General features: G+C 44.4%; 1 protein-coding gene across 9 annotated transcripts in view; it reads right to left on the bottom strand.

Moving 5' to 3' along the window:
• The window catches only part of FARP2 (FERM, ARH/RhoGEF and pleckstrin domain protein 2), a 127,351-nt gene that overhangs the window by 81,649 nt on the left and 20,760 nt on the right, over positions 1-24,942 (bottom strand). For all 9 annotated transcript variants that reach the window (XR_012906155.1, XM_006110623.4, XM_075937164.1 and 6 more), the window contains 3 exons: positions 5,993-6,097; positions 4,537-4,579; positions 157-235 (listed from right to left, as the gene is read on the bottom strand). Coding sequence is in view for 8 of the 9 variants with exons in the window: in XM_006110623.4 (XP_006110685.2) it covers positions 157-235; positions 4,537-4,579; positions 5,993-6,097 (227 nt within the window). In the remaining variant the exon portion in view is untranslated. The remainder of the gene's footprint in view (positions 1-156; positions 236-4,536; positions 4,580-5,992; positions 6,098-24,942) is intronic.

The raw sequence follows: 24,942 nt of genomic DNA, 5'->3' as shown, positions 1-24,942 counted from the left end.
GCATCATCCAATAAAAATGCTCTCCCACCTACCCTAAGAGCTAACCTTTATTTTTGTAACAGGGAAAATATCCTCTTTGGTGAGCTTATTTCTATATTCCTTTTATTTACATATTTTAACAACTAATGAACACTAATTACTTGGAACAATTTTTACCTGGTATATTCCTCTTGCAGCTGACCAGGGTCAGGAGGAAAAAACTTTACAGCTAGACGAAGCATTGTATTCTTTGGTCCTATGGCAAAATTAATTATACAAACATAAATATCTCTATACCGACATTTGCATTAAGTAAGTTTAGACAGTGTATGGACATCTCATGTGCAAAACAGCTACAATATTAGTCTTTTATTCTGAAAAAACTTCTAGAATGTTTTATGGATGGAGGAATGCGCCAGCCCCTGGTTCCTGAGCTGCAGGAAGTAGTTGAGAATGATGCATGCTCAGGTGAGCTACCAATCTTATCTGGAAACAGTAAGCTCTTGGAATGTACTAAGGATAACTTTGTGTGTTTGGCACCAGGGGAACAGAAACTTTGATTAAGAGGAACTGGTAGAAAATTTAAAAGTGAAAGGCAATTTGGGTGAAAGGGATCCTGAAGTGATCCTAGCAAAAGGATGCAGCAAGAGCAGCAAAATAAGAACAATGGACTTAAAAATAAAACTCCAGACTTGAACAAACTCAGAGAACTTGTAGATAAGGTCTCATCTGAGGAAAATCTGAAGGACAAAGACATTGAGGAGAGTTTCTCAAGACAACAATAATAAATGCACAACCGATTCCAATGCAAAGGAAAAAAGATAGGAGGACCAGTAACAGGCCAATATTGCTTCAACAGAAATTGTGAGAGTCAAAAAGGAATCCCACAATAGTGGAAACATATAAATTGTGGAGTATAAAAGAACAACACAAGCACACAGGGACAAAATCAGAAAAACTAAGGCACACAAACTTTTACCTAGAAAGGGACACAGAAGGCAGTTAAAAGAGGTTCTTCAGGAGCTCAGATGTGAAACTGTACAATTACTAACTATTGTATTCAACTTATCACACCAGCTTCTGTACCAAATGATTGGAGTACAGCTAACACTGACACCAATATTTTAAAAATGCTCCAGAGGTGATGCCGGCAATTACTGGTAAGCTTAACTTCAGTACCAGGCAAACGTATTGAAACTATAATAAAGAACAGAATTGTCATATAAAAAGATGAACATGATTTTTTGGGGAAGATTTTGTAAAGCGAAATCAGGACTCAACAATCTACTAGAACTCTTAGAGGGATTCAACAAGCATATGGATACGGGTGTTCTAGGACAGCAGTTTTCAACTGCTGGTCTGCAGACTGGTGCCAGGCTATAGAGGCTCCGGGGGCCAGAGCTGAGGTACACCAGCCAGCAGCTCCCCTTCCCCCCCGATGTGGAAGAGCGGTTCACTGCACGGCGGGAGGGCCACACGGAGGGTGACGTGGCAGCCTTAGAGCAGCTGCGACCCAAGCAGCAGTACTCAGCTGAAGGCTGGGAGGCAGCGCAGGGCTAAGTGAGGGGGTGGGGCAGGCATTGAGGGCTCCAGGGGCAGGGCAAGTGCTGGGGGACTCTGGAGGTGGGGCTAATATTGGAGACTGGGGGCTGGCACTAGGAGGGACTCTTAGTGGGGAGCTGGGTGCTATGGGGTTCTGGACACAGGAGGCTGGTACCGGGGGGATGGATGGTGGGGGACTCACACTGAGGCATTTGGGATGGGGGGCTGGCACGGGGGGATTGAGTGCAGAGGACTCAAGGGTCAGTGGCTGGCACTGGGGGATAGTGGAGGGGTGGGGACTTGAGGGGGTAAGGCTGGCACTGGGGGGGCTTATAGAGCCAGAGTGTACTACAGCCCTGGTCCCAAGAGCTGCCAAGAGCCTGCTTCAGCTGCTTCAGCCGCCTGCCACATGCTGACTGCTGGAGCTGAAGCCGGCTGTTCGCCACAGCTCTGGGAACCAGGGCTTTTGCCAGACCAGTAACATTTTATTTGCATTTTTTGTTATTTGCATACTGACTATGAAAATGTGCAAAAAATGTTGCCGGTCTGCCAAAAGTTTGCCAGTCCGCGGTATAAAAAAGGATGGGAACCACTGTTCTAGTAGATATAGTTTACTTGGATTTTCTGAAAGCCTTTGACGAAGTTCCTCACCAAAGACTCTTAAGCAAAGTATGCTGTCCTAGAGGGAAGGTTCTCTCGTGGATAGGTAACTGGTTAAATTAATAAATGGCCAGGTTTTAGACTAGATAGTGGAAAATACTGGTGTTCCTCCAGGGTCTGTACTTGGACCAGTACTATTCAACATATGCATAAATCTGGAAAAAAGGGGAAAACAGTAATGGCAAAATTTGTAGATAACTGCAAATTTTGCAGTTGATGAGTAATTTGTAAGTCCAAAGCAGACTGTGAAGACCTATAAAGGGATCTCACAAAAGTGGGTGACAGGGCAATAAAATGGCAGATAACTTCCAATAAATGCAAAGTAACACACGTTGAAAAATATAACCCCAACTAGACATATAAAATGATGGGGTCTAAATTAGCACTACTCAAAGATCTTGGAGTCGTTGCAGATAATTATCTAAAAACATCCACTCAATGTGCAGCAAAAGCCAAAAAAACAAACAGAATAATGGGAGTTATTAATAAAGGGATAGATAGTAACACAGAAAATATATTGCCTCTGTATAAATCATTGGTAGGCCCACAACTTGAAACCAGAGTGCCGATCTGGTCACCCTATCTGAAAAAAAGGAAAAAGTACAGAAAAGAGAAATAAAAATTGTTAGGGGCATGGAAAGGCTTCCGTATGAGGAGAGATTTGTAAGACTAGGACCTTTCAGCTTGGAAAAGAGACAGAGAGATATGACTGAGGTCTATAAAAATCTTGACTGTTATGGAAAAGTAAATAAGGAATGCTATTTATTCCTCAGAAAACACAAAAGCAAGGCATTATCAAATTAAATGAATAGGCAGCAGGTTTAAAACAAACAAAAGAAAGGCTTTTTTTCTCATGCAAGTTGCAGTGGGACAGGTCCAGGTTGGATATTAGGAAAAACTATTTCACTAGGAGGGTGGTGAAGCACTCAAATGGGTTACCTAGGGAAGTAGTGGAGTCTCCATCCCTAGAGATTTTTAAGTCTCGGTTTGGCAAAGCCCTGGCTGGGTTGATTTAGTTGGGACTGGTCCTGCCTAGGGCAGGGGGCTGGACTTGATGACTCCTGAGGTCTCTTCCAGCTCTATGGTTCAGCCTGTGGAGGATGTTGTGAACAAACACATGCAGCCACAATTTTGACCACAGATATAACTGAAGCAAACTTAGAACCATTAACTATTATCGCTGAGACCTCAGGGACGATGGGTGAGGCCCCCCCCCCCAAAAAAAGAGAAGGGCAAAAAAGGATCTGCATAATTAAAAACCTGTCAGCCTAACTATAGTATCTGGAAAGATACTGGAACAAAATATTAAACAATCAATCTGTAAGCATCTAAGAGGATAATAGGATTATAAGGAATAGCCAGCATGGATTTGACAAGAGCAAAATCATGCCAACCTAATTTACTTCGCTGACGAGTTTATTGGCTTATTGATAGGGAGGAAGCAGTAGATGTGAAATATCTTTTTTATTAATGATTTGGGTAATGGAGTGAAAAGTGTGCTTATAAAATCTGCCAATGACATCATACTAGGAGGCATTACAAATTAGGGATGTGAAAATGTAACCATGTACATAGTTATCTGATGAGCTGAAGCTCATCAGTTAACCTTCACGGTTACATGCAGGCTCCCAGTATGCATGGGGAGCAGGGGAATAGACTGCCCCGCCCCCCTGACATGGGACCATGTAACCGCTGAAATTTTCAACAGTTATACATTTACTTAAATGCATTTTAACATCCCTAATTTTAATCAGTCTATTCTAACGGTAGAAGATCTTGTTCTTTAATTCCTGGAAGGCTGTTGGTCTGAAAGTCTGGTCATGTCTGATTCCCACATCACACTGTTTGGGCTTACAGGAAAAACAAAACCATTCACTGATCATTGACTTGACCATTGAGCCAGTAAGTTCCTAAAGTATTAGTAATGGCTTTTACTAGAATGCCTGGGCTAATAAAACAAGTTCTCTCAATATTTCTAACTTCACATATAAGAAAGATATATTCACATATATAGAGGACACCCTTTCAGGAGATCACTGGCTCTTGAATGATGGGTGACATGATCTGTTTTACATAAAGCATCTTCAAGTTATGCACACTGATATTTATAAGCAATTTTCATAAAGCATGGGAGGGTTATGACACGTGTTCTAGAAAATGTTGATGCTATTAGAGGGCTTGAAACCATCTTTAATGTTTGAGTTTGTAGATCTATGTTGAACCAACTATACGTGGTAATAGCAAGCACAAAACCAGCAAACCTGACTAAGAAATCAAGTAACATCTATGAAAAGAAACCACATTAAATTCATGAAAATTAAAGGAAAACTCTTTAAAAATTAAATATGTACTTACGTCGTACTTGTTTAATTATAGGTTTCATAGGCTCAAGCCAAATCTGGAAGTGAGACAAAAGTTGAAAATATATTAATACCCATATTCAAATGCTGCATATATGTTGTAAAACACCAAAATCAAATTTAACTGTACGCAAAACTTACCAAATGAGTATGTATTTCTTTCTCCCTATTTCATGGCAATAGCAGAACAACTTTTTCTATCACCAGTTAAACGAACATACTTAGCCACAAAACTTAAAGTAGCCCCCCCAGGTATATATAAACAACAAAGATATATTGACAAAAACGCTGTGATAAGTATAGTGATACATTTCCTTTGTCACTCTATGGAAGGAATCACAACAGAAAAGGAGCAAACTGTGCTACCAGTGCTGAAAGGAATGGGAAACAGAACCATAATGAAACCACATAATTGCACACAAACATGAACGTGTGAGGAATTTGAGCAGATCATATATTCAGATTCTTAGCTTTCCATGTATGATGAAGGCTAAGCGCCAGCCCTCTCCTTTCCCTTCTATATTACACCTGGCTCACTTAACTATGGTGATGCAGAGCTTGACTAAAGAGAGTGACTCCAGAGTTTTCCACTAAATTATTCCTTTTTTTATAGCGAAAGGAAGCATGATCCCCAACTGTCAGCAGTTTTACTGACTATGCCATACAGGGCTTTTTTGTAAACATTTTTGGAATTATTTTTCAAAGAACTACCACCATTATAAACATTGAAAAAAACCATCAACAGCAGCAATGAAAGACATCAAACCAGACCAAATTACACCTACGTAACGTGTGGGAACTCTACATTTTGCACTACTTAATTTTCACAGAGGGAGGGTATCACATGTATGAATTTTCAGACAAAAACAAATAATTCTAAATATATGGGGACAGCATACACGAAATATAAAACCTTCAACATTCACAGAATATATACACTGAAGCTACAATACTGTGTAAAGAGAACAAAAAGTCAGTGTATGGTCACACTCCCTTTTCATAAAACCCAAAGTTGGTAAAGAAGCCATTCAAACAGTTCCTATTTGTCCGATGTAAATTTTAGGAAAGGAAAGGACTGAGTTCAAACAACACAAGCAGAATAAGGAAGTACAGAAAAAAGAACTGGCAATATCTGGGATGATAACCCACAGGATTTAAATAATACGATAAAAAACCTTTATAGTAGAAACATCAATAAGTGGATAATTCATTATTTTGGAGTAGAGGAGGAGCAAAATTAATCAGATTCTTTTCCTATGTATCATTTTAAGTTATATATTTTGTGAAGCAGTACATTGACATAATTCATTGATTGAACCAACTTTATAGTCACAAGTACACACACATTCACTGGAAGACTTTTCTATGGGATTCCAAACTTCTTCTGAAAGTCAAGTGGCAGCATTCATCTAAGCCTTTTTATAATATATGGATCAGGAACCATTACTTACCCAGTATGACTGGATGTTCTGGAACTCAATTCCAAAGTAGTCAGATTCAACCAAATTCAAATGCTTATAAATCTCTGTCAGCAGTGTCTGGCCATAGCTCTTTGACTGGAAGAGTAAAAATAAAAAGTACAGTGATTTTAAGTAATTAATTCAAATTAGTTTATTGCAAAGTAGAAACAAGATATTAACTTTTAAAAGACGTAGAAGAAATATTTCAAAATGTTTTGTATGATTGATCACTCATACTACCACAGCATTTTAAAGACCCAACCAGCATTAGGCTATATATAAACAAATGTAACTCAGTTAAAATCATCAGTGGGTATTTCAATAAATCAGCACAAATTTTGCTGTGTAACTTGGAGATGAAGGTGCAGAGCTTAGAATGTTCTAGCCCTCTAATTTAGTGCACCTGAAGGAGGAAAGAAGAGAGAGTTTTAAATCAGAGCAGCTGAAGACCAGTTCAGCTCCTGGACATAAGTTATAACATCTGAGGATTGCTTTAATTTACTGGGTTTGCATAGTCCTCTACAGACTTTTAAGCCATCCGCAGTGACCAGATTGCCACACTTCATGCCCCTTCCTATTCCAATACGCTACAGGAGGCAAGAGAGGGGTAGCACAGAGTTGCCTATGCTGAATGAGAATTCATCCTTAACAAGGGAATCCTCAAGCTGGCAATCTGAGTAAGTTTTAAGTCCCTCTTGTATTTCCAGAGTAATACAATGGGACTTAATGAGGTCAAAAATATGGCCTCTAATACATATTTTAACAACATTCACAGGTTGCTGGTCCACTAATGAGCTGAAGGACCCTCTCAGAAGTCCCTCACTAATATAGCCAGAATGTCAGCTTTCATTTTTTAAATCTCTCTTGCCTTTTTCTTGCAAGGACAGCTGGGGGGGGGGGGGGGGGGGGGGGGGGGGGGGACCAACAACTCATGGTTGATAAGATCTTAAGGTACATGGCACCTGGGCTCCACATCTGTGTCAGAAAGCTGTTGAAAGTTTAAAGAGTTCATCTCTCTCACATATGCTTTCTGTAAAAAGTTAATTTGTGACAACCCAAAGAATCAGCTCCCTAACCTTACTCAATCTTTATGCCAGTTTTGCACATGAGATGCAACAACCCTGGATAAAAGTTTTGTGTTAAGTGGGAGAAAGCAGCAAAATTTCACAAGCAGCACTTTGTTCAAATTCCGAACATACATTGCTGTCGTATCACTTTGTAAAACACTGCAATACAAACTAAAAGAGAAATGGAAACTAAAACCACGGCCCCCACCATCTAATAAAAAAGGAATTTCCTAGCAAAAACATTTCTAATTCTCCCCTTCTGTTTATGTTCAAGGCTCAATGATAATGATCAGCTTCTCCTTCAGTCTAGCTTTCAGCAGGTAATTCTGGCATTATGAAGGAGAATATCCAATATGCCCTTGATAAAGTATGTTTACTGGAAAATCTCACTATCAAGTCTAAGTTGAGTATGCTAAAGGAACTTCTATTACTCAAAGAACTCACATATACTTGAATGAGTCAAATTCCTGGACGCTCATATGTTTTTATTTTTCCCATCATAATGGAAGAGAGAGTATTTTAATTAATACTCCTTACTGAAATGGAAAACAACTTCTGAAATATGTGCTTACTGGTATGTTAATATGGTAATCAGTTTTATTTACTCAGTGCATTTGCATATAACCAATTCACATTAAGTACATACTTTGAAGAATTGTTAAATTATCTTGTTTCTTGTGTCTCTTAATCAGTAGGTTTAATAGCTAACAAGAAACTAAATTCTATTTAAAAGAAGCTAAAATCAAATATAGTTACTAATTATAGTAAGGAGAAATACAGAGGATTATTGCTAAAACATGTTGTTTTAATATCTTTGTTTTCAAGTTTGCTCCAGTATAGGAGACTCTCTTCAAAGCTTAGAAGGGCACAATCATACTAAAATCTAGTAAATTTCCAAACAAAAATATAGAAAATGTTCAGGTACTAAATCTGTCCCTGGCCTCTTGTCTTTTTAAAAAATAAATTATTTTCTTTTTTTCTACTTCCAAAATACTTCTCTGCATCTTGTGTGAAAGACATTCACAGGGGAAAAGTGACCAACTTAACTGACTGTACAGGGGAAAAAAATCCAATTTATAAATTATAAAGCCACTTGCATGGATACAAAATTGGTATCTGCACCTGCAAAAATCATTCACAGATATCCACATCCACAAATGTGGATGCAGATACTTGTGGCTATAAAGCATGTATCTGCAAATCTGCAGGGTTCTAGACATAAAAACTGTATATCTACATCCACATCCCCAAAAATGAGCCCCAGATAGCCATAGATTTGCAGGGCTCTAATTATATAAAGTACTAGGGCAGGGGTTCCCAACCTTTTTCGGTCCCCGTACCTCTGTGGCTTTTAGTAATCCTTCCTGTACCCCCTCCCCTATTCAATATGAAAGGAAATAAATTCTAGACTCTAGAATCCACAACTTTTTTCACTAACACTACTACTTTTGGAATATTTCAGTTAGGATAATCTAGTTATTTACCAAATATTCCCCGTGCCCCCTTGACAAGCTTCTCGTACCCCCTGAGGGTTCACATACCCCAGGTTGGAAACCCCTGTACTAGGGTAACATCTTTACGCCAGCCCTCTCTCATCACAGCAGCTTGGGGCCAGGTGAGAAGTGCCTCTCCATGGCTACTGTGGCTCCAGCAGGCACAGCCAGGGAGGAGCACATGAAAGTCCAGGTTCATCTGCCCCTATACTCCCCAGCCAGTGAGAGGAATGAGGCAAACTGTGCCCTTTCCCCTCACTCCCTGACAAAGAAAAGTCAGCAATATCCCCTTACAAATTGGAGGGGTGAGGGAGCTTCAGCCCCCTTCCACTCTCCCTAAAGGGCACCTTGGGGTTAGGAGGCTCAGGGCTGGGGTAATCCTGGAGGGCCTTTCACCTGCCTGGTGATTCTCTTTTCTGTTTGGTTTTATGAGAAGCAATCACATTCCAAGCACAGACTATTTTCCTGGCACAACCAAACTCACAGCTTGCTTTAAGTTACAGGAGGAAGCTGTATACCAAATGTAGTGGCCCTAGCTTTTACTGCTTAGGAGGAGTTCTTGAACAGAAAGACATACAGACTCTCTCAAATATATAGTAGACAATCAAACTGTTAAAGATGAAAAATATGGATAATAATATTTCTCATCTTTCAATTACAGTAGTCCTTGAGTTACTAGCAACAGTACTAAGTAGAAACCCAGGTAGAAATGTTACATTTACAAAGAGTAGTATTAAGTAATGTGTTGTTAAAAATGAATTACAAAGCCTAACAAAGTATTTCATTATTCTTTGTTTCATGTCCTGTGGGAAAATTTTGGATGGGAGAATTTGATTTATTTTCTCATGTTTGCTGCATTTAACCATTTTACAATTAATCTACCAAGATACAACTCTGCTGTTTGATTAGATTCCTAAGTTTTCTGATTTTGTTAATTTCAAAATTAGATTGTTGTATTTTCAATTTCCTCTTAGTTATGCCTACGTAAGAACTGCACTAGGCAAGTTCTCAAACATGTTCTAGAATGTGCTTAGAATTTTGTAGTGTAGGAAACAATATATGAATACATACTGGATTCTTTAAAGGTCACAAACATTTCAAAAGGAATTCCTCATTACTGCACACATCCAGTTCTGAAATTGTCACATTCCCTGTACTCTGCCAACAGTCTACTACAACTAGTATGACTAAATTATAATAAAACTTAATAAAAGATCTCTGTAAAAAAAATAAAGTGGCAGGTTGATCAAAGCACATAACCAGTGCTTCAGCTATAGACACAATCACTTACTTTTAATAATAAAATTCATATTCCAAAAAGAAATCCAAGTAGAGCAAAATTTGCTCAGGTTTGAAGAGATGATGTAAAAGAGCAGTTGATTAGCCTAGGCTTATTGGGTGTTTGAGTCCACTACTCCCCCTTCTTCCCTACCCGGTGCCACCTCTACATCAGAAGCAGCAATGTGGGGGGGAGGAGGGGAAGCAGAAGCCAATGCCTGGGGGAACCAGCTTAAAAGCCGGTTCCCCCTAGCACGGCCTCTGCAATGCGGGGGGGGAGTGAGGCGGCAGAGGTGCAGCAGCAGTGTAGCTGTGCCTTTTAAATGACTACATTTAAAAGGTAAAGCTGCTGTGGTCTGAACCCAGAGTGAGCCAGGACTGCTTCAGTCCTGGCTCATGCCAGGTTCCAGATCTACCCCCACTGCAGCTCTGCAGTTTAAATGTAGTAGGAGATGGGCTGCCTGCATGCCCAGCTTGTTCTACATTTAAACTGCAGAGCCACAGCAAGCCCCTTATCAACTAATCATGTACTCAATACAAATTAGTCATTTACTCCCTACTTCACATCCTTAGAAGGCAGCAAAGCTTCACAGGTGATTAATCAGCCCCGCCCAGTCAGAGGCTCAGGTCTCTGTGCAAGGAGCTCACTGTCTGAGCATCACCTGTGAATCTGTGCTGCCGCACAACTGGAAGAGGCATTCAATGTCCAAATCCTGCAAATTTCTCATCATAGGCCCAAACCTGGGTTGACTTCAGTGGAAGTTACAGGTGCCTAGCCCTTCAGGATTTGGCATTACATGGGCCAAATTCTGCCAAGCCTAAGCTAGTACCATGGCAATTGTATGCACACACTGGCTACGTCTAGACTGGCAGGATTTTCCGGAAATGCTTTTAACGGAAAAGTTTTCCATTAAAAGCATTTTTGGAACAGGGCGTCTAGATTGGCACTGACACTTTTCCGCAAAAGCACTTTTTGCGGAAAAGCATCCGTGCCAATCTAGATGCGCTTTTCCGCAAAAAACCCTGATTGCCATTTTCACGATCGGGGCTTTTTTGCGGAAAACAAATCTGTGCGGTCTACACTGGCCTTTTTGCGCAAAAGGGTAGTGGTGGTTGGAGACTCTCTTCTGAGGGGAACGGAGGCGCCCATCTGTCGCCCTGACAGTTCATATCGAGAGGTATGCTGTCTGCCAGGGGCCCGTATCCGAGATGTTATGGAAGCATTGTCGAGGATTATCCGGCCCTCTGACTACTACCCCATGCTACTCATCCATGTGGGCACAAATGATACTGCCAGGTGTGACACTGAGCGGATCAAGCGTGACTACAGGGCTTTGGGAGTACAGGTGAGGGAGTTTGGGGCGCAGGTGGTATTCTCTTCGATCCTTCCTGTCAAAGGTAGGGGCCCGGGCAGAGAGAGGTGCATCCTGGAGGTGAATGCCTGGCTGCGAGGATGGTGTCTCCAGGAAGGCTTCGGCTTCCTTGACCACGGGGTGCTCTTCCAGGAAGGACTGCTTGGCAGAGATGGAGTTCACCTTTCCAGGAGCGGGAAGGCCTTGTTTGGACACAGACTGGCTAACCTTGTGAGGAGGGCTTTAAACTAGGTTCGACGGGGACAGGTGAGCAAAGCCCACAGGTAAGTGCTGAATGTGCGGGACTGGGAGATGGGTTGGAAATGGGAGGGGACTACGGCCTACAATGGCAAGGAAAAAGGAGGGTCAGGGCACAACAGGGAGGCAAGATCAAATCAGTATCTTAGATGCCTATATACAAATGTGAGAAGTATGGGTAATAAGCAGGAAGAACTGGAATTGCTAACAAATAAATACAACTATGATATCATTGGTATTACAGAAACCTGGTGGGATGGGACGCACGATTGGAATGTTGGTATGGAAGGGTACGGCTTGCTCAGGAAGGACAGACAGGGGAAAAAAGGGAGGAGGGGTTGCCTTGTATATTAAAAATGTACACACTTGGACTGAAGTGGAGATGAACGTAGGAGATAGCTGTGTAGAGAGTCTCTGGGTTAAGCTAAAAGGGGTAAAAAATGAGGGTGATGTCATGCTAGGAGTCTACTACAGGCCACCTAGCCAGGTGAAGAGGCCTTTTTTAAACAATTAACAAAACTATCCAAAGCCCAAGATTTGGTGGTGATGGGGGACTTCAACTATCCAGACATATGTTGGGAAACTAACACAGCGGGGCATAGGCTATCCAATAAGTTTCTGGACTGCATTGGAGACAACTTTCTGTTTCAGAAGGTTGAAAAAGCTACCAGAGGACAAGCTGTTCTGGATTTGATTTTAACAAATAGGGAGGAATTAGTTGAGAACTTGAAAGTGGAAGACAGTATGGGGGACAGTGATCATGAAATAATAGAGTTCATGATCTTAAGGAAAGGTAGAAGGGAGACCAGCACAATTGAGGTAATGGATTTCAGGAAGGCAGATTTTGATAAGCTCAGAGAACTTGTAGGTAAGGTCCCATGGGAAGCAAGACTGAAGGGAAAAACAACTGAGGAGAATTGGAAGTATTTCAAAGGGACGTTGTTAAGGGCCCAAAAGCAAACAATTCCACAGTGTAGGAAAGATAAATATGGCAAAAGACCAGCTTGGCTTAACAAGGAGATCTTGCATGATCTCAAAATAAAAAAGGAGTCCTATAAAAAATGGAAACTAGGACAAATAACAAAGGATGAATATAGGCAAGCAACACGGGAATGCAGGGGCAAGATTAGAAAGGCAAAGGCACAAAATGAGATCAAACTAGCTACAGGCATAAAGGGAAACAAGAAGACCTTTTATAAATACATGAGAAGCAAGAGGAAGACCAAGGACAGGGTAGGCCCACTGCTCAGTGAGGAGGGAGAAGCAGTAACAGGAAACTTGGAAATGGCAGAGATGCTCAATGACTTCTTTGTTTCGGTCTTCACCGAGAAGTCTGGAGGTGTGCCTAACGTAGTGAATACAAGCAGAGAGAGGGTAAGTTTAGAAGATAGGATACACAAAGAACAAGTTAAAAATCACTTAGGAGAGTTAGATGTCAGCAAGTCACCAGGTCCTGATGAAATGCATCCCAGGATACTCAAGGAGCTGATAGAGGAGGTATCTGAGCCTTTAGCTATGATCTCTGAAAAATCATGGAAGACAGGGGAGATTCCAGAAGACTGGAAAAGGGCAAATATTGTGCCCATCTATAAAAAGGTGAATAAGAACAACCCAGGAAACTACAGACCGGTCAGTTTAACGTCTGTCCCAGGGAAGATAATGGAGCAGGTAATTAAGGAAATCATATGCAAACACTTGGAAGGTAATAAAGCGATAGGGAATAGCCAGCATGCGTTTGTGAAGAACAAGTCATGCCAAACTAATCTGATAGCTTTCTTTGATAGGATAACGACCCATGTAGATAAGGGAGAAGCGGTGGATGTCATATACCTAGACTTTAGTAAGGCATTTGATACGGTCTCGCATGATATTCTTATTGATAAACTAGGCAAATATAACTTAGATAGGGCCACGATAAGGTGGGTGCATAATTGGCTGGATAACCATAGTCAGAGAGTTGTTGTTAACGGTGCTAAATCCTGCTGGAAAGGGATAACAAGTGGAGTTCTGCAAGGGTCCGTTTTGGGACCCGTACTGTTCAATATCTTCATCAATGATGAAGATATTGGGATAGAGAGTACACTTATTAAGTTTGCAGATGATACCAAACTGGGTGGGGTTGCAACTTCTTTGGAGGATAGGGACATAATTCAAAATGACCTTAGCAAGTTAGAGAAATGGTCAGAGGTAAACAGGATGAAGTTTAATAAAGAGAAATGCAAAGTGCTCCACTTAGGAAGGAACAATCAGTTCCATACATACAAGATGGGAAGCGACTGTCTAGGAAGGAGCATGGCGGAAAAGGATCTAGGGGTCATAGTGGACCACAAGTTGAATATGAGTCAACAGTGTGATGCTGTTGCAAAAAAAAAAAAAAAAAAAAAAGAAATATGATTCTAGGTTGTATCAACAGGTGTGTTGTAAGCAAAACTCGTGAAGTCATTCTGCCGCTCTACTCTGCACTAGTTAGGCCTCAGCTGGAGTACTGTGTCCAGTTCTGGGCGCCACATTTCAAGAAAGATGTGGAGAAATTCGAAAGGGTACAGAGAAGAGCGACAAGAATGATTAAAGGTCTAGAGAACATGACCTATGAAGCCAGGCTTCATGAACTGGGCTTGTTTAGTTTGGAAAAAAGAAGATTAAGGGGGGACATGATAGCGGTTTTCAAATATCTAAAAGGGTGTCACAAGGAGGAAGGAGAAAATTTGTTCCTCTTGGTTTCTGAGGACAGGACAAGGAGTAATGGGCTTAAAGTGCAGCAAGGGAGGTTTAGATTGGACATTAGGAAAAAATTCCTAACTGTCAGGGTGGTCAAATATTGGAATAAATTGCCAAGGGAAGTGGTGGAATCTCCCTCTCTGGAGATATTTAAGAACAGGTTAGATAGACATCTGTCAGGGATGGTGTAGACGGAGCTTGGTCCTGCCTTGAGGGCGGGGGGCTGGACTCGATGACCTCTCGAGGTCCCTTCCAGTCCTATGATTCTATGAAAAGTTTTGCGAACGGGAGCAGCACAGTATTTCCGCAAGAACACTGACAATCTTACATGAGATCGTCAGTGCTTTTGCAGAAATTCAAGTGGCCAGTGTAGACAGCTGGCAAGTTTTTCCAGAAAAGCGGCTGATTTTCCGGAAAAACTGGCCAGTCTAGACACAGCCACTGAGGGCAAAACGGGCCTCTATGTACTTCAGCTGTGATGCTGTAGCAATGTTTCACAAAGTGGCTCTGTGAGATTAACAAATCTATTCTTCTGAAGAACTGTTAGACTTCTAGAAATAATTCTCATTAGACTTTAAAGTCATCAGTGCCCAATGATCTTTCTTGAAAAAATAATAAATCTTAGAAAGCTGGGCAAATGAGAGGAAGAAGACATTGGCTGGGAACAGGGGTGGCTTCCCTGAACCTGATACGGAGCCATTTTACCAACGGTTGTGCCCTGGGGCAGGGGACTGGAGTGCAGGATTTGGGTTGTGACCTGGAGCAGGAGATTGGCATGTGGAGTCTGGGAGGGGGTATGTGTGCAGGAGCGAGTATGCAATGGGTTTAGGTTGTGGCCTGGGGCAGAGGTGCAGGAAGTAAAGCAGAGGGCTGGGGAGTTGGGGCCAGAGTCCCAGATGCAGGTTGTGGCTGGGAGGCACTTACTTAGGCGGTACTGCTTGCTAGCCCCTAATGTGGCTCCTGGTTTTTATATGTACAAACACGGTTGCGGCATGGGAAAGCCATGGAATTTTTACAGCATGTTGGGGGAGAGGGGGCAGGAGAAGACTCAGGAAAAACCAAAAACAAAAAAAGGTTGAGAATTGGTGGTCTACGGGTACATCTAGACTACAGGGTTTTGCTGACAGAAGTTTTGTCGACAGATTCTGTCGACAAAACTTCTGTCGACAAAGCGCGTCTAGACTACATCAAGCCATAGACAAAACTATTTGCTTTGTCGACAGAGAGCGTCCAGACTGCAGGGCGCTCTGTTGACAGAAGAAAGTACCCGGAACTGCTTTGCCAGGTCACAGGGGCAGCATGTACTTCCTTGTTCTGCTGCCTGCACACCCCCCCCCAACTAGCCATTGCTCTGCTGCTACAGCTGCCTAGAGGGATAGCAAAGGTTCTGCAGTGCCTGTTTGGAGTGCCCTGCTTCCTGGCACAGCACAGCAGTGTGGGGTTGGTTTTTTTTTTGAAGGTTTTTCGTAACCTTTGTTTACCATGGAGCGAGAACTTCCCCTGGGCCAGGCGCTGGCCCCACTCCACAGTGCTTCAAATGCTGCTGCAACTGCATGAGACTATCATGCTGTTAATGCCTGGTCTGGAACCTGAGCCCATACTGGAGCCCCTCCTTCAGGATGCAGCAGCACTGTTCCTGCCTCCGAACTTTTTCCCGGTCAGGCGATGTTGGAGGATGGAAACAAGTACGGACTGGTGGGACCGGCTTGTAATGGAGCAGTGGGATGATCAGGCTTGGCTCCAAAACTTCAGGATGCGGAAGTCCACCTTCCTGGAGCTTTGCAACTGGCTTGCCCCCACCCTGCAATGACAGGACACCCACCTGCGCCCTGCCATCCCGCTGGAGAAGAGGGTAGCTATTGCCCTCTGGAAGCTGGCCACTCCTGATAGCTACCGGTCAGTGGGACAGCAGTTTGGTGTGGGGAGATCGACTGTAGGTGCTGTGTTGATGGAGTTAAGTCCCTTGGAAACGGGGGGAGGGCAGTCCGTAAGGGGACTGTAACCAAAAAAGGGTGGATGGGGAGCAATGGAGGGGAGGTGGTGGAGGGATCCTGTGTCTTACACCATGATACTACTGGGAGCAATCACTTGGGGAGGGGGTTCTGGGTTCTTGGGGGAGCGGATGGTCGCCAAAGGACTTGGGCAACCCCTCTGACTTCATAATCTGTGTGTGTTTGTGTCTATTTTTGCAGGTGGTGAGGGCCATCAACTCACAGCTGCTGAATCGGATTGTCCACCTCGGAGACCTAGACATGATCATGGCTGGTTTTGCAGGGCTGGGATTCCCAAACTGCGGAGGAGCGCTCGATGGAACGCACATTCCCATCCGTGCACCACCCCATCAAGCCGCCCGGTATATCAACAGAAAAGGGTACTTTTCCATTGTGCTGCAGGCCCTGGTTGACCACCGTGGACTATTTACGGACCTATGTGTGGGGTGGTCGGGCCGGGCACATGATGCTCGGATCTTCCGCAATTCACACCTGTACGAAAGGCTGCAGACAGGAACCTTCTTCCCCTAGCGAACCTCTGCTATCGGGGACGTAGAGATGCCGGTCTGCATTGTGGCCGATGCGGCGTACCCCCTCATGCCCTGGCTTATGAAGCCATACACAGGGCATCTGACCCCGAGCAAGGAAGTGTTTAATGCACACCTGACACACGCCCGTTTACAGGTGGAATGCGCATTTGGCTGGTTGAAGGGAAGGTTTAGGTGTCTGCTAACTCGACTTGACATGGGGGAACACAATATCCCAGAGGTGGTGGCAGCATGTTGCATCCTCCACAACCTGGTGGAGAGCAAAGGGGAAGCCTTCCTCCCAGGTTGGGATCCAATGGCTGAATGAATCAGGCGGGGGTTTGCATCCGGGAGGCTCTGAATGAGCGCTTCTCAGCTGGAGCCCTATGACTCCCCAAGGTATCCCCGATGGGGTCTGTGGGCCTTCCCCCCCATCCCAAAACCTTCCCTCCCACAATCCATCCCTGCATCAGCCTCTGAACAGTTAAGGCGCACACACCATGTTAAACTTGAAAAATATGTTAATAAAGAAGTAACGTTAAAACTTAGATCTGTTATAAAAAATAGAATTGTTTAACAACTGTGAAAAATAAACTTTTTTTTTTAAACTATTAACTTGTGTTGATAACTGTGGTAGGAGGGGGGATTTCAACCTGGAGGGAGCGAAAGGGGATTTCCAACATGGAGTGAAGGAGGGAGGGAGGGAGGGCAGACAACTTAAGGGTAATGGCGGCCCCGCCTGGGCCGCAAGGCTTTGCCACCCCTTGTCCGTGGACCCTGCCGTCCTCGGGCTTGAGTTGGGGCTGACAATGACTCTGCTCTAGCGGGGGGGGGGGGGGGGGCAGGGCTGGAGGGGTGGCAGGGGCTGAGGGAGAGGAAGGGGTGGCAGGGGCTGAGGGAGAAGAAGGGGGGTCAGAGGGGGCTGAGGGGGAGAACGGGGGGTCAGAGGGGCTGGAGCTGGATGGGCAGGAGTCCCCCCCAGGGGGAGAGGACCTGGCACAGCCAGGGACTCCCGGACGGTGGCACACATTGTCCTCCACTCTGGGAGGAAGTCCTGCAGCAGGCGAGTATGCCACCGAGCCTCCTCCCTCGCTCTTTCAGCCATGGTCTCTTGCATTTTGGCCATGGTCCCCTGATGAGTCAAAAAGAAAATGCCTGTTTTGAACCTAAACAAAGCACAAGCAACACGTTTAAACCTCCCTCCAAAAGATTAATCTCACAAATCACACTAGTGATGACCACTTGTTGCCTGTGCAACTTGACAGAAGCCTAAAGAATCATAGAGCTGGAAGAGACCTCAGGAGGTCAGCAAGTCCAGCCCCCTACCCAAGGCAGGACCAATTCCATTTAAATCAACCGAGCCAGGGCTTTGTCAAGCAGAGACTTAAAAACCTCTAGGGATGGAGATTCCACCACCTCCCGAGGTAACCCATTCCAGTGTTTCACTACCCTCCGAGTGAAACAGTTCTCCTAATATCCAACCTAGACCTCTCCCACTGTATCATTAGACCACTGCTCCTTGTTCTGCCACCCGTCACTATTGTGAACAGCCCTTCTCCATCCTCTTTGGAACCTCCCTTCAGGAAGTTGAAGGCTGCTATCAAATCCCCCTCACTCTTCTCTTCTGCAGACTAAACAAACCCAAATCCCTCAGTCTCTCCTCACAGGTCATGTGCTCCAGCCCCCTAATCATTTGGTCGCCCTCCATTGGACCCTCTCCAATGCATCCACATCCTTTCTATAGTGGAGGGCCCAGAACTGAACACAATACTCCAGATGTGGCCTCACCCAAGCTGAATAAAGGGGAATAATCACTTAGGGTGTGTCTAGACTACATGGCTCCGTCAACGGAGCCATGCAAATGAGGTAGGACAACAAAGAGAAATGAAGCGGCGATTTAAAAAATCGCCGCTTCATTTAAATCAAAATGGCCACTGCACTGTGCCAATCAGCTGTTTGTCAGCACAGTACGGCAGTCTAGACGGGGATCTGCGGACCCCAGAGCCCTTTGTTGACAGATCCTGTATCCGAGGCATAAAGGATCTACTGACAAAGGATTCTGGGGTCTGCAGATCCCCATCTAGACTGCTGCGCTGTGCTGACAAACAGCTGATCGGCACAGTGCAGTGGCCATTTTGATTTAAATGAAGCAGCGATATTTAAATTGCCGCTTCATTTCCCTTTGTCGAGTAAACTAATCTACATGTCTCCGTCGATGGAGCCATGTAATCTAGACGTACCCTAAGATCTGCTGGTAATGCTCCTCCTAATGCACCCTAATATGCCATTAGCCTTCTTGGCTACAAGGGCGCACTGTTGAGTCATATCCAGCTTCTCATTCACTGTAATCCCCAGGTTCTTTTCTGTAGAACTGCAACTTAGCTATTCAATCCCCAGCCTGTAACAATGCTTGGAATTCTTCTGTCCCAAGTGCAGGACTCTACACTTGTCCTTGTTGAACCTCATCAGATTTCTTTCGGCCCAATCCTCTAATCTGTCCAGGTCACTCTGGACCCTATCCCTGCCCTCCAGCATATCTACCTCTCCTTAGTGTCAGATACGAACTTGCTGAGGATCCAATCCATCCCCTCATCCAGGTCATCATTAAAGATGTTGAACAAAACTGGTCCTAGAACGGATCCTTGGGGCACTCTGCTAGAAACCGATGGCCAACCTGACATTGAGCCATTGATCACTATCCGTTGGGCCTGACAGTCTAGCCAGCTTTCTATCCATCTTACCGTCCATTTATCCAATCCATATTCCCTTAACTTGCTGGCAAGAATATTGTGGGAGACCGTATCAAAAGTTTTGCTAAAGTCAAGGTATATCACATCCACTGACTTTCCCATATCCACAGAGCCAGTTACCTCACCATAGAAGCTAATCAGATTGGTCAGGCACAACTTGTCCTTTGTGAATCCATGTTGACTATTCTTGATCACTTTCCACTCTTCCAAGTGCTTCAAAATGGATTCCTTGCGGATCCCCTCCATGATTTTTCTGGGGACTGAGTTAAGGCTGACCGGTCTGTAGTTCCTTGGATCATCCTTCTTCCCTTTTTTTAAAAGATGGGCACTACATTTGCCTTTTTCCAATCAGACAGGATCTCCCCCGATCTCCACGAGTTTTCAAAGATAATGGCCAAAGGCTCCGCAATGACATTTGCCAACTCCCTCAGTACTCTTGGATGCATTAAATCCGGGCTCATGGATTTGTGTATGTTTAGCTTTTCTAAATAGTTCCTAACTTGTTCTTTCCCCACCAAGGGCTGTCCACCTCCTTCCCATACTGCGTTGCCTAGTGCATTTGTCTGGGAGCTGACCTTGTCCTTGAAGACAGAGGCAAAGAAAGCATTGAGTACTTCAGCTTTTCTCCCAGCTTTTCTGTCACTAGGTTACCTCCCTCATCCAATAAGGGCCCCACACCCTCTCTGATCACCCTAACATGCCTGTAGAAACCTTTCTTGTTATCCTTCACATCCCTTGCTAGCTGTAATTCCAATTGCTCTTTTGCCTTCCTGATAACTCCCCTGCATTCTCGAGCAATATATTTATACTCCTCCCTAGTCATCTGTCCAAGTTTTCACTTCTTGTAAGCTTCCTTTTTGTGTTTAAGCTCACCAAGGACATCCAACATATGCCAATCTGGTCGCCTACCATATTTGCTTTTCTTGCTTTGCACATTGGGATGGTTTCTTCCTGTGTCTTTAATAAGGCTTCTTTAAAATACTGCCAGTTCTCCTGGACTCCTTTCCCTTCATGTATGCATCCCAGGGAATCCTGCCCATCAAAGTCTGCTCTTCTGAAGTCCGGGGTGTGTATTTTGCTACTCTCCTTTCTTCCTTTGATCAGGATCCTGAAATCTCACGATCACTGCTTCCCAGGTTGTCACCCACCTCTACTTCCCCTCTAGTTCCTCCCTGTTTGTGAGCAGCAGGTCAAGCTGCACATGGTCTCTGGTCAGTTCCTTCAGCACTTGTACCAAGAAGTTATCCCCAATATTCTCCAAAAACTTCCTGGATTGTCTGTGTGCTGCTGTACTGGTCTCCCAATAGATGTCAGGGTCATTGAAGTCGCCCATGAGAACTAGGGCCTGCGATCTGGAAGCTTCTCTCAGTTGTCCAAAGAAAGCTTCGTCTACCTCATCCATCTAATCCAGCGGTCTATAGCAGATAGCAACCACATCACCACCCCTGTTGCTTCTACCTCTAAACTTAACCCATAGATAGCAGCAGCATGAAAGGATTGTGGGAATGGCTGGGATGGAGAAGCTATCCTTTAAAAGAAAATTATTTTAATGGTATGAGGAATCTTCTATTAAAGCTAGTCTGTTAGACGCCTAAAAAGTGCTGTTGTAAATCTGATCACACCTCAGAACAGAATGAGTAATCTATTTTTGATACTCAAATACCACTTATAACTAGCTATCTTAATCAAAACCTGAATACAAATAACTAACTTGCAAGGCTTTATGAGAGCCCAAGAATTTGGGAAAGGATACCCCTTCCGTTAATATATAGACACCAGAGATATACTGGCAGCCACTGCAAATGATGAAACCAGATAAAAATGCTGCTACAATTCTGACTTCACCAACTTCACAGATCTGCAATATTCCCCAAAAGATTCATTGGTAGGCTTTTTTGGCACTTTAAATTTGAATTTTTAACTTCTTCTGCTTCCAAGTTTTTCAGCATGAGGATAATAAACCTTATAAAATCAAATTTTTTTACTAAATATATGATCTTACCAATACTGGTGGGACCATCTCGATAACATGCATCACTTTGTAACTGCTGAAAGCTTTTTTTTAATATTACAATAAAAGTGATGTATTAATTTTAAGAGATCACACTCAGCAACACACCTTCACACATGTAATGTACCATTTGTATTCATGGACAATGGTCCAAACACAGTCCAGCTATAAGCTATCTGTTGTTAGTATGAGATCAAAGGAATTTGACCCTATTGTCACATACATCTATTAGGGATGTAAAATCCCATTTAATTGGTTAGCCAGTTAAATTAAACATTTAAGGGGGGGCAGCTGGAGCGGGGGCAGGCTCGCTGCAGAAAAGGGTTACTCTAGCCAGGCTGGAGTGGGGCTGGAGCAGAGTTCCCTGCCCATGGCGGGCAGGGGGCTGCTCCATCCCCTACCTGTTAACTATTAACATCCCTAGCCTCTATCAACCACTGAAATGAACAGCCTATAGGCCAGCTAGGCTAGTAGTGAGAGGGGCATATGAATGGCCTTCCATCTCAGTTGGCCACAAGATTGTCATAACCAAAATCATCTCCCAGGATAGCATACTTTTGCTAACTTTGCTTGCAAACCTAGATTCGAGGGATGTGCCAACTGAATTGTAGCAGTGCTGTGATTGGATGCAGAGGGAGCACATCGCTCTCACAATGTTGTGTGCAATCAGCATGCACTTCACCTCAAGTGCCCTTGCTTTAAGCATGTATCACTTTCTTAATACCAGGAGAAAAAAAACTACAATGATGAAAACCAACCAACCCTGCACATAGACAACAATAAACAATATAGCTTGTGGGCCACACACAGAACCCCAATGGGTTACACCACCACTACTATTCCACCTGCACTCTAATACAACCAGAATCTCAAATAGTACAAGAAGTGCGCTATGGGGAATTCCATCAGTCACTTATCCTTTTTGTTGACTGTGTAGCTATTGGTATTCAGAGTCAAAATTAGATGTACTGAGGTTTTTTAATGCATCAGTAAAGCTGAAATTATAAATTAAAGAATATTAGTGTTATAGGTCACATGGCAACCTTAACTTCACTCCTTTTTACTACTTACAAATAGTCTCATATGATCATATAATAGAATAAAATGACATTTGGCGACTGTTTACAAATACAGATCAGTTACACAGGTTAAAATGAAATTCCCCCCTCACCCGATACACTATAGCCCTGACATGGGCAACAGCTTTTGATGGGAGGACCACTCCAGGAATTTGCTAAGTGGCCAAGGGCCACAATCTAGGATATCAATGGAAGAGGTGAGCAATCTGGGACAGAAGTTGGGTCCAGGAGGGAGCTTGGTGTAGGGGACAGGGATGCAGGAGGAAGCGTCGAGTGCAGGAGAGAATCTGAGTGAAGGAGGGGATTGTAACCCAGGGCAGAGGATTGGAGTCCAGGAAGGGATGCAGTGTCCAGGAAGGAGTATGGATGTAGGAAACTATTCTGAATTGGAGGAGGAGTGTAGGAGGGGGTTGTGACCTGGGACAGGGGTGCAAAAGCGCAGTTTGAGAGCCGGGGGACAGGGAGTTGGGATGTGAGAGAGAGTGGGGTGTCAGGTACAGGCTCTGGCCCAGAGGCACTTAACTTAGGCAGCTGCTGGCCAGTAGCTCAGCAGGACCCTCAGGCAGTCTACCTACCTGTTGTGCCCCAGCACACCACTCAAAGCAGCTGGCCACGTGTGTTTCTGCATGTCGTTCATTCTTGGAAGGGGGCCCTCCACGTGCTGCCTGCACTACAAGCACAGCCCAGGCAGCACCCATTGGACAGTTTCAGGCCAATAGGAGCTGTGAGATTGTGCTGGGGGTGAGGTCAGTGTGAAGTCTTCCCCCATGGGCCACTGAGACTCCTGTGTAAATACGGGCCTGCATGGCTGGAGTCACGACTCCACGCACTGCCACCCCTCAGCCCCGGCTGTAGCTGCAGTTGTAACTGCAAGCGCCAGGAAGCTATGTCTGTGCACTTCCCTCGACCACAAACTCCACTCCTGCAGCTCTCATTGGCTGGAAACCACGGTCAATGGGAGCTACAAGGGGCAGTACCTGCATACAAGCAGAGGGCAGAGCGCAGAGCCACCTGCCCCCTCCTTTCCTTAGGGCATGAGCCACCTTCCCTCTCCTCTTGCCGGGGCCTAAGCCACCAAAGGGGAGCTGTCCCAGTGAAGTACCCTGCACCCCAACTCCCTGCTCAAGCCCTGAGCCCCCGCCAAACCCTAACTCCCAGCCAGACCCCACCCCAACCTCCTGCCGAGCCCACCCTCTGCACTCCAAACATCTCAATCCCAGCCTGGAGCCCCCTTGTGCATCCCAAATCCTTCATTCCCATACCCCCAGAACCCTCCTTTTACAACTCCACTCACTGCCACAACCCACAGCCCCATCCCACACTCTAAACCTCTAATTTTTAGCCCCTCACCAGAGACTAGGGAGCCTCAAAAATAGTCCTGGACATCTAGAAGAATTAATCTGACCGTGGCTAGGACTATACTTTCACTTATATTGATAACACTGACTTGTTTTAAGTGTTATGCTAAGAATTAAAAGAATCACTGGGAAAGAGATGAATGATGCTGTTAAAAGTTGAAGAACCTTCTATCTCAGCAGTTGTCATTTTTTTCCCCTCATAACCTAGTTGAAGAAAATTAATGATGCCTGCAACCCAATTTAATTTGAATCCAGGGTTGGGCTAAGGATAAGAGCTCAAGGGTGTAAAGGAAGGGGCTCCAGCTTGGGCGGAGGGGGAGGGGGCAGGGCTGGGGAGGGCTTATCTTGAGCAGCTCCCAGTCAGTGGGGCAGCAGGGGGTGCTAAGGCAGGCTTCCTGTCTCTCCTGGCATTCCAGACCATTCTGTGCCCCAGAAGCAGCCTGCAGCAGGTTCCGGTCCAGTGGGAGTGCCGAGTCATTGCTTGGGGTAGGGGTACTGCGCAGAGCCCTGTACGCCCTCTCCCCCGCACACACACACCTAGGTCACCTGCTTCTTGCCACTTCTGGGGCGCAGCCCAGTCTGTGATGCCAGGAGAGGCAGCTTGCTGCCTTAGCACCCTCAGTGGTCACCTGATCCTCCTGTAGCAAGGGGACCCAGTGCCTGACATTCCACAACCCAGTACTGGGTGACGACTCTAAGTTTGAAAACCACTGTTCTAGCATCTTAGTCATGAGAGTTTTTTCCAGGTAAGCAGTGACTAAAAATCAGCATAATTAGATGGCTCTTAAGTAGATCTGTTTGAAGTGAATTGGTAACCTCAGTCTATTTCCTGAAGTACATGGATGTCCTCAAATACATGACAAATAGTACCTTAAAAGTTTCAAACTAAAGTCTGATGACTGAATGTTAAATAAGTGACTCACATGTCTGTAGAAGAGTCTTAAAAAAGGAGGTACAGCAGTGCTGCATTTCCAGAAGTGATATATCTATTCTATAGCTAAAGTAAAGTGCTCTTTAGCATCTTCGGTTATAATCTGGTATCTTTCACCAGCACTAAAT

Source organism: Pelodiscus sinensis, chromosome 10, assembly GCF_049634645.1.
Source record: "Pelodiscus sinensis isolate JC-2024 chromosome 10, ASM4963464v1, whole genome shotgun sequence".
Lineage (NCBI taxonomy): Eukaryota > Metazoa > Chordata > Testudines > Trionychidae > Pelodiscus > Pelodiscus sinensis.
This window is presented reverse-complemented; position numbering and strand designations above follow the sequence as displayed.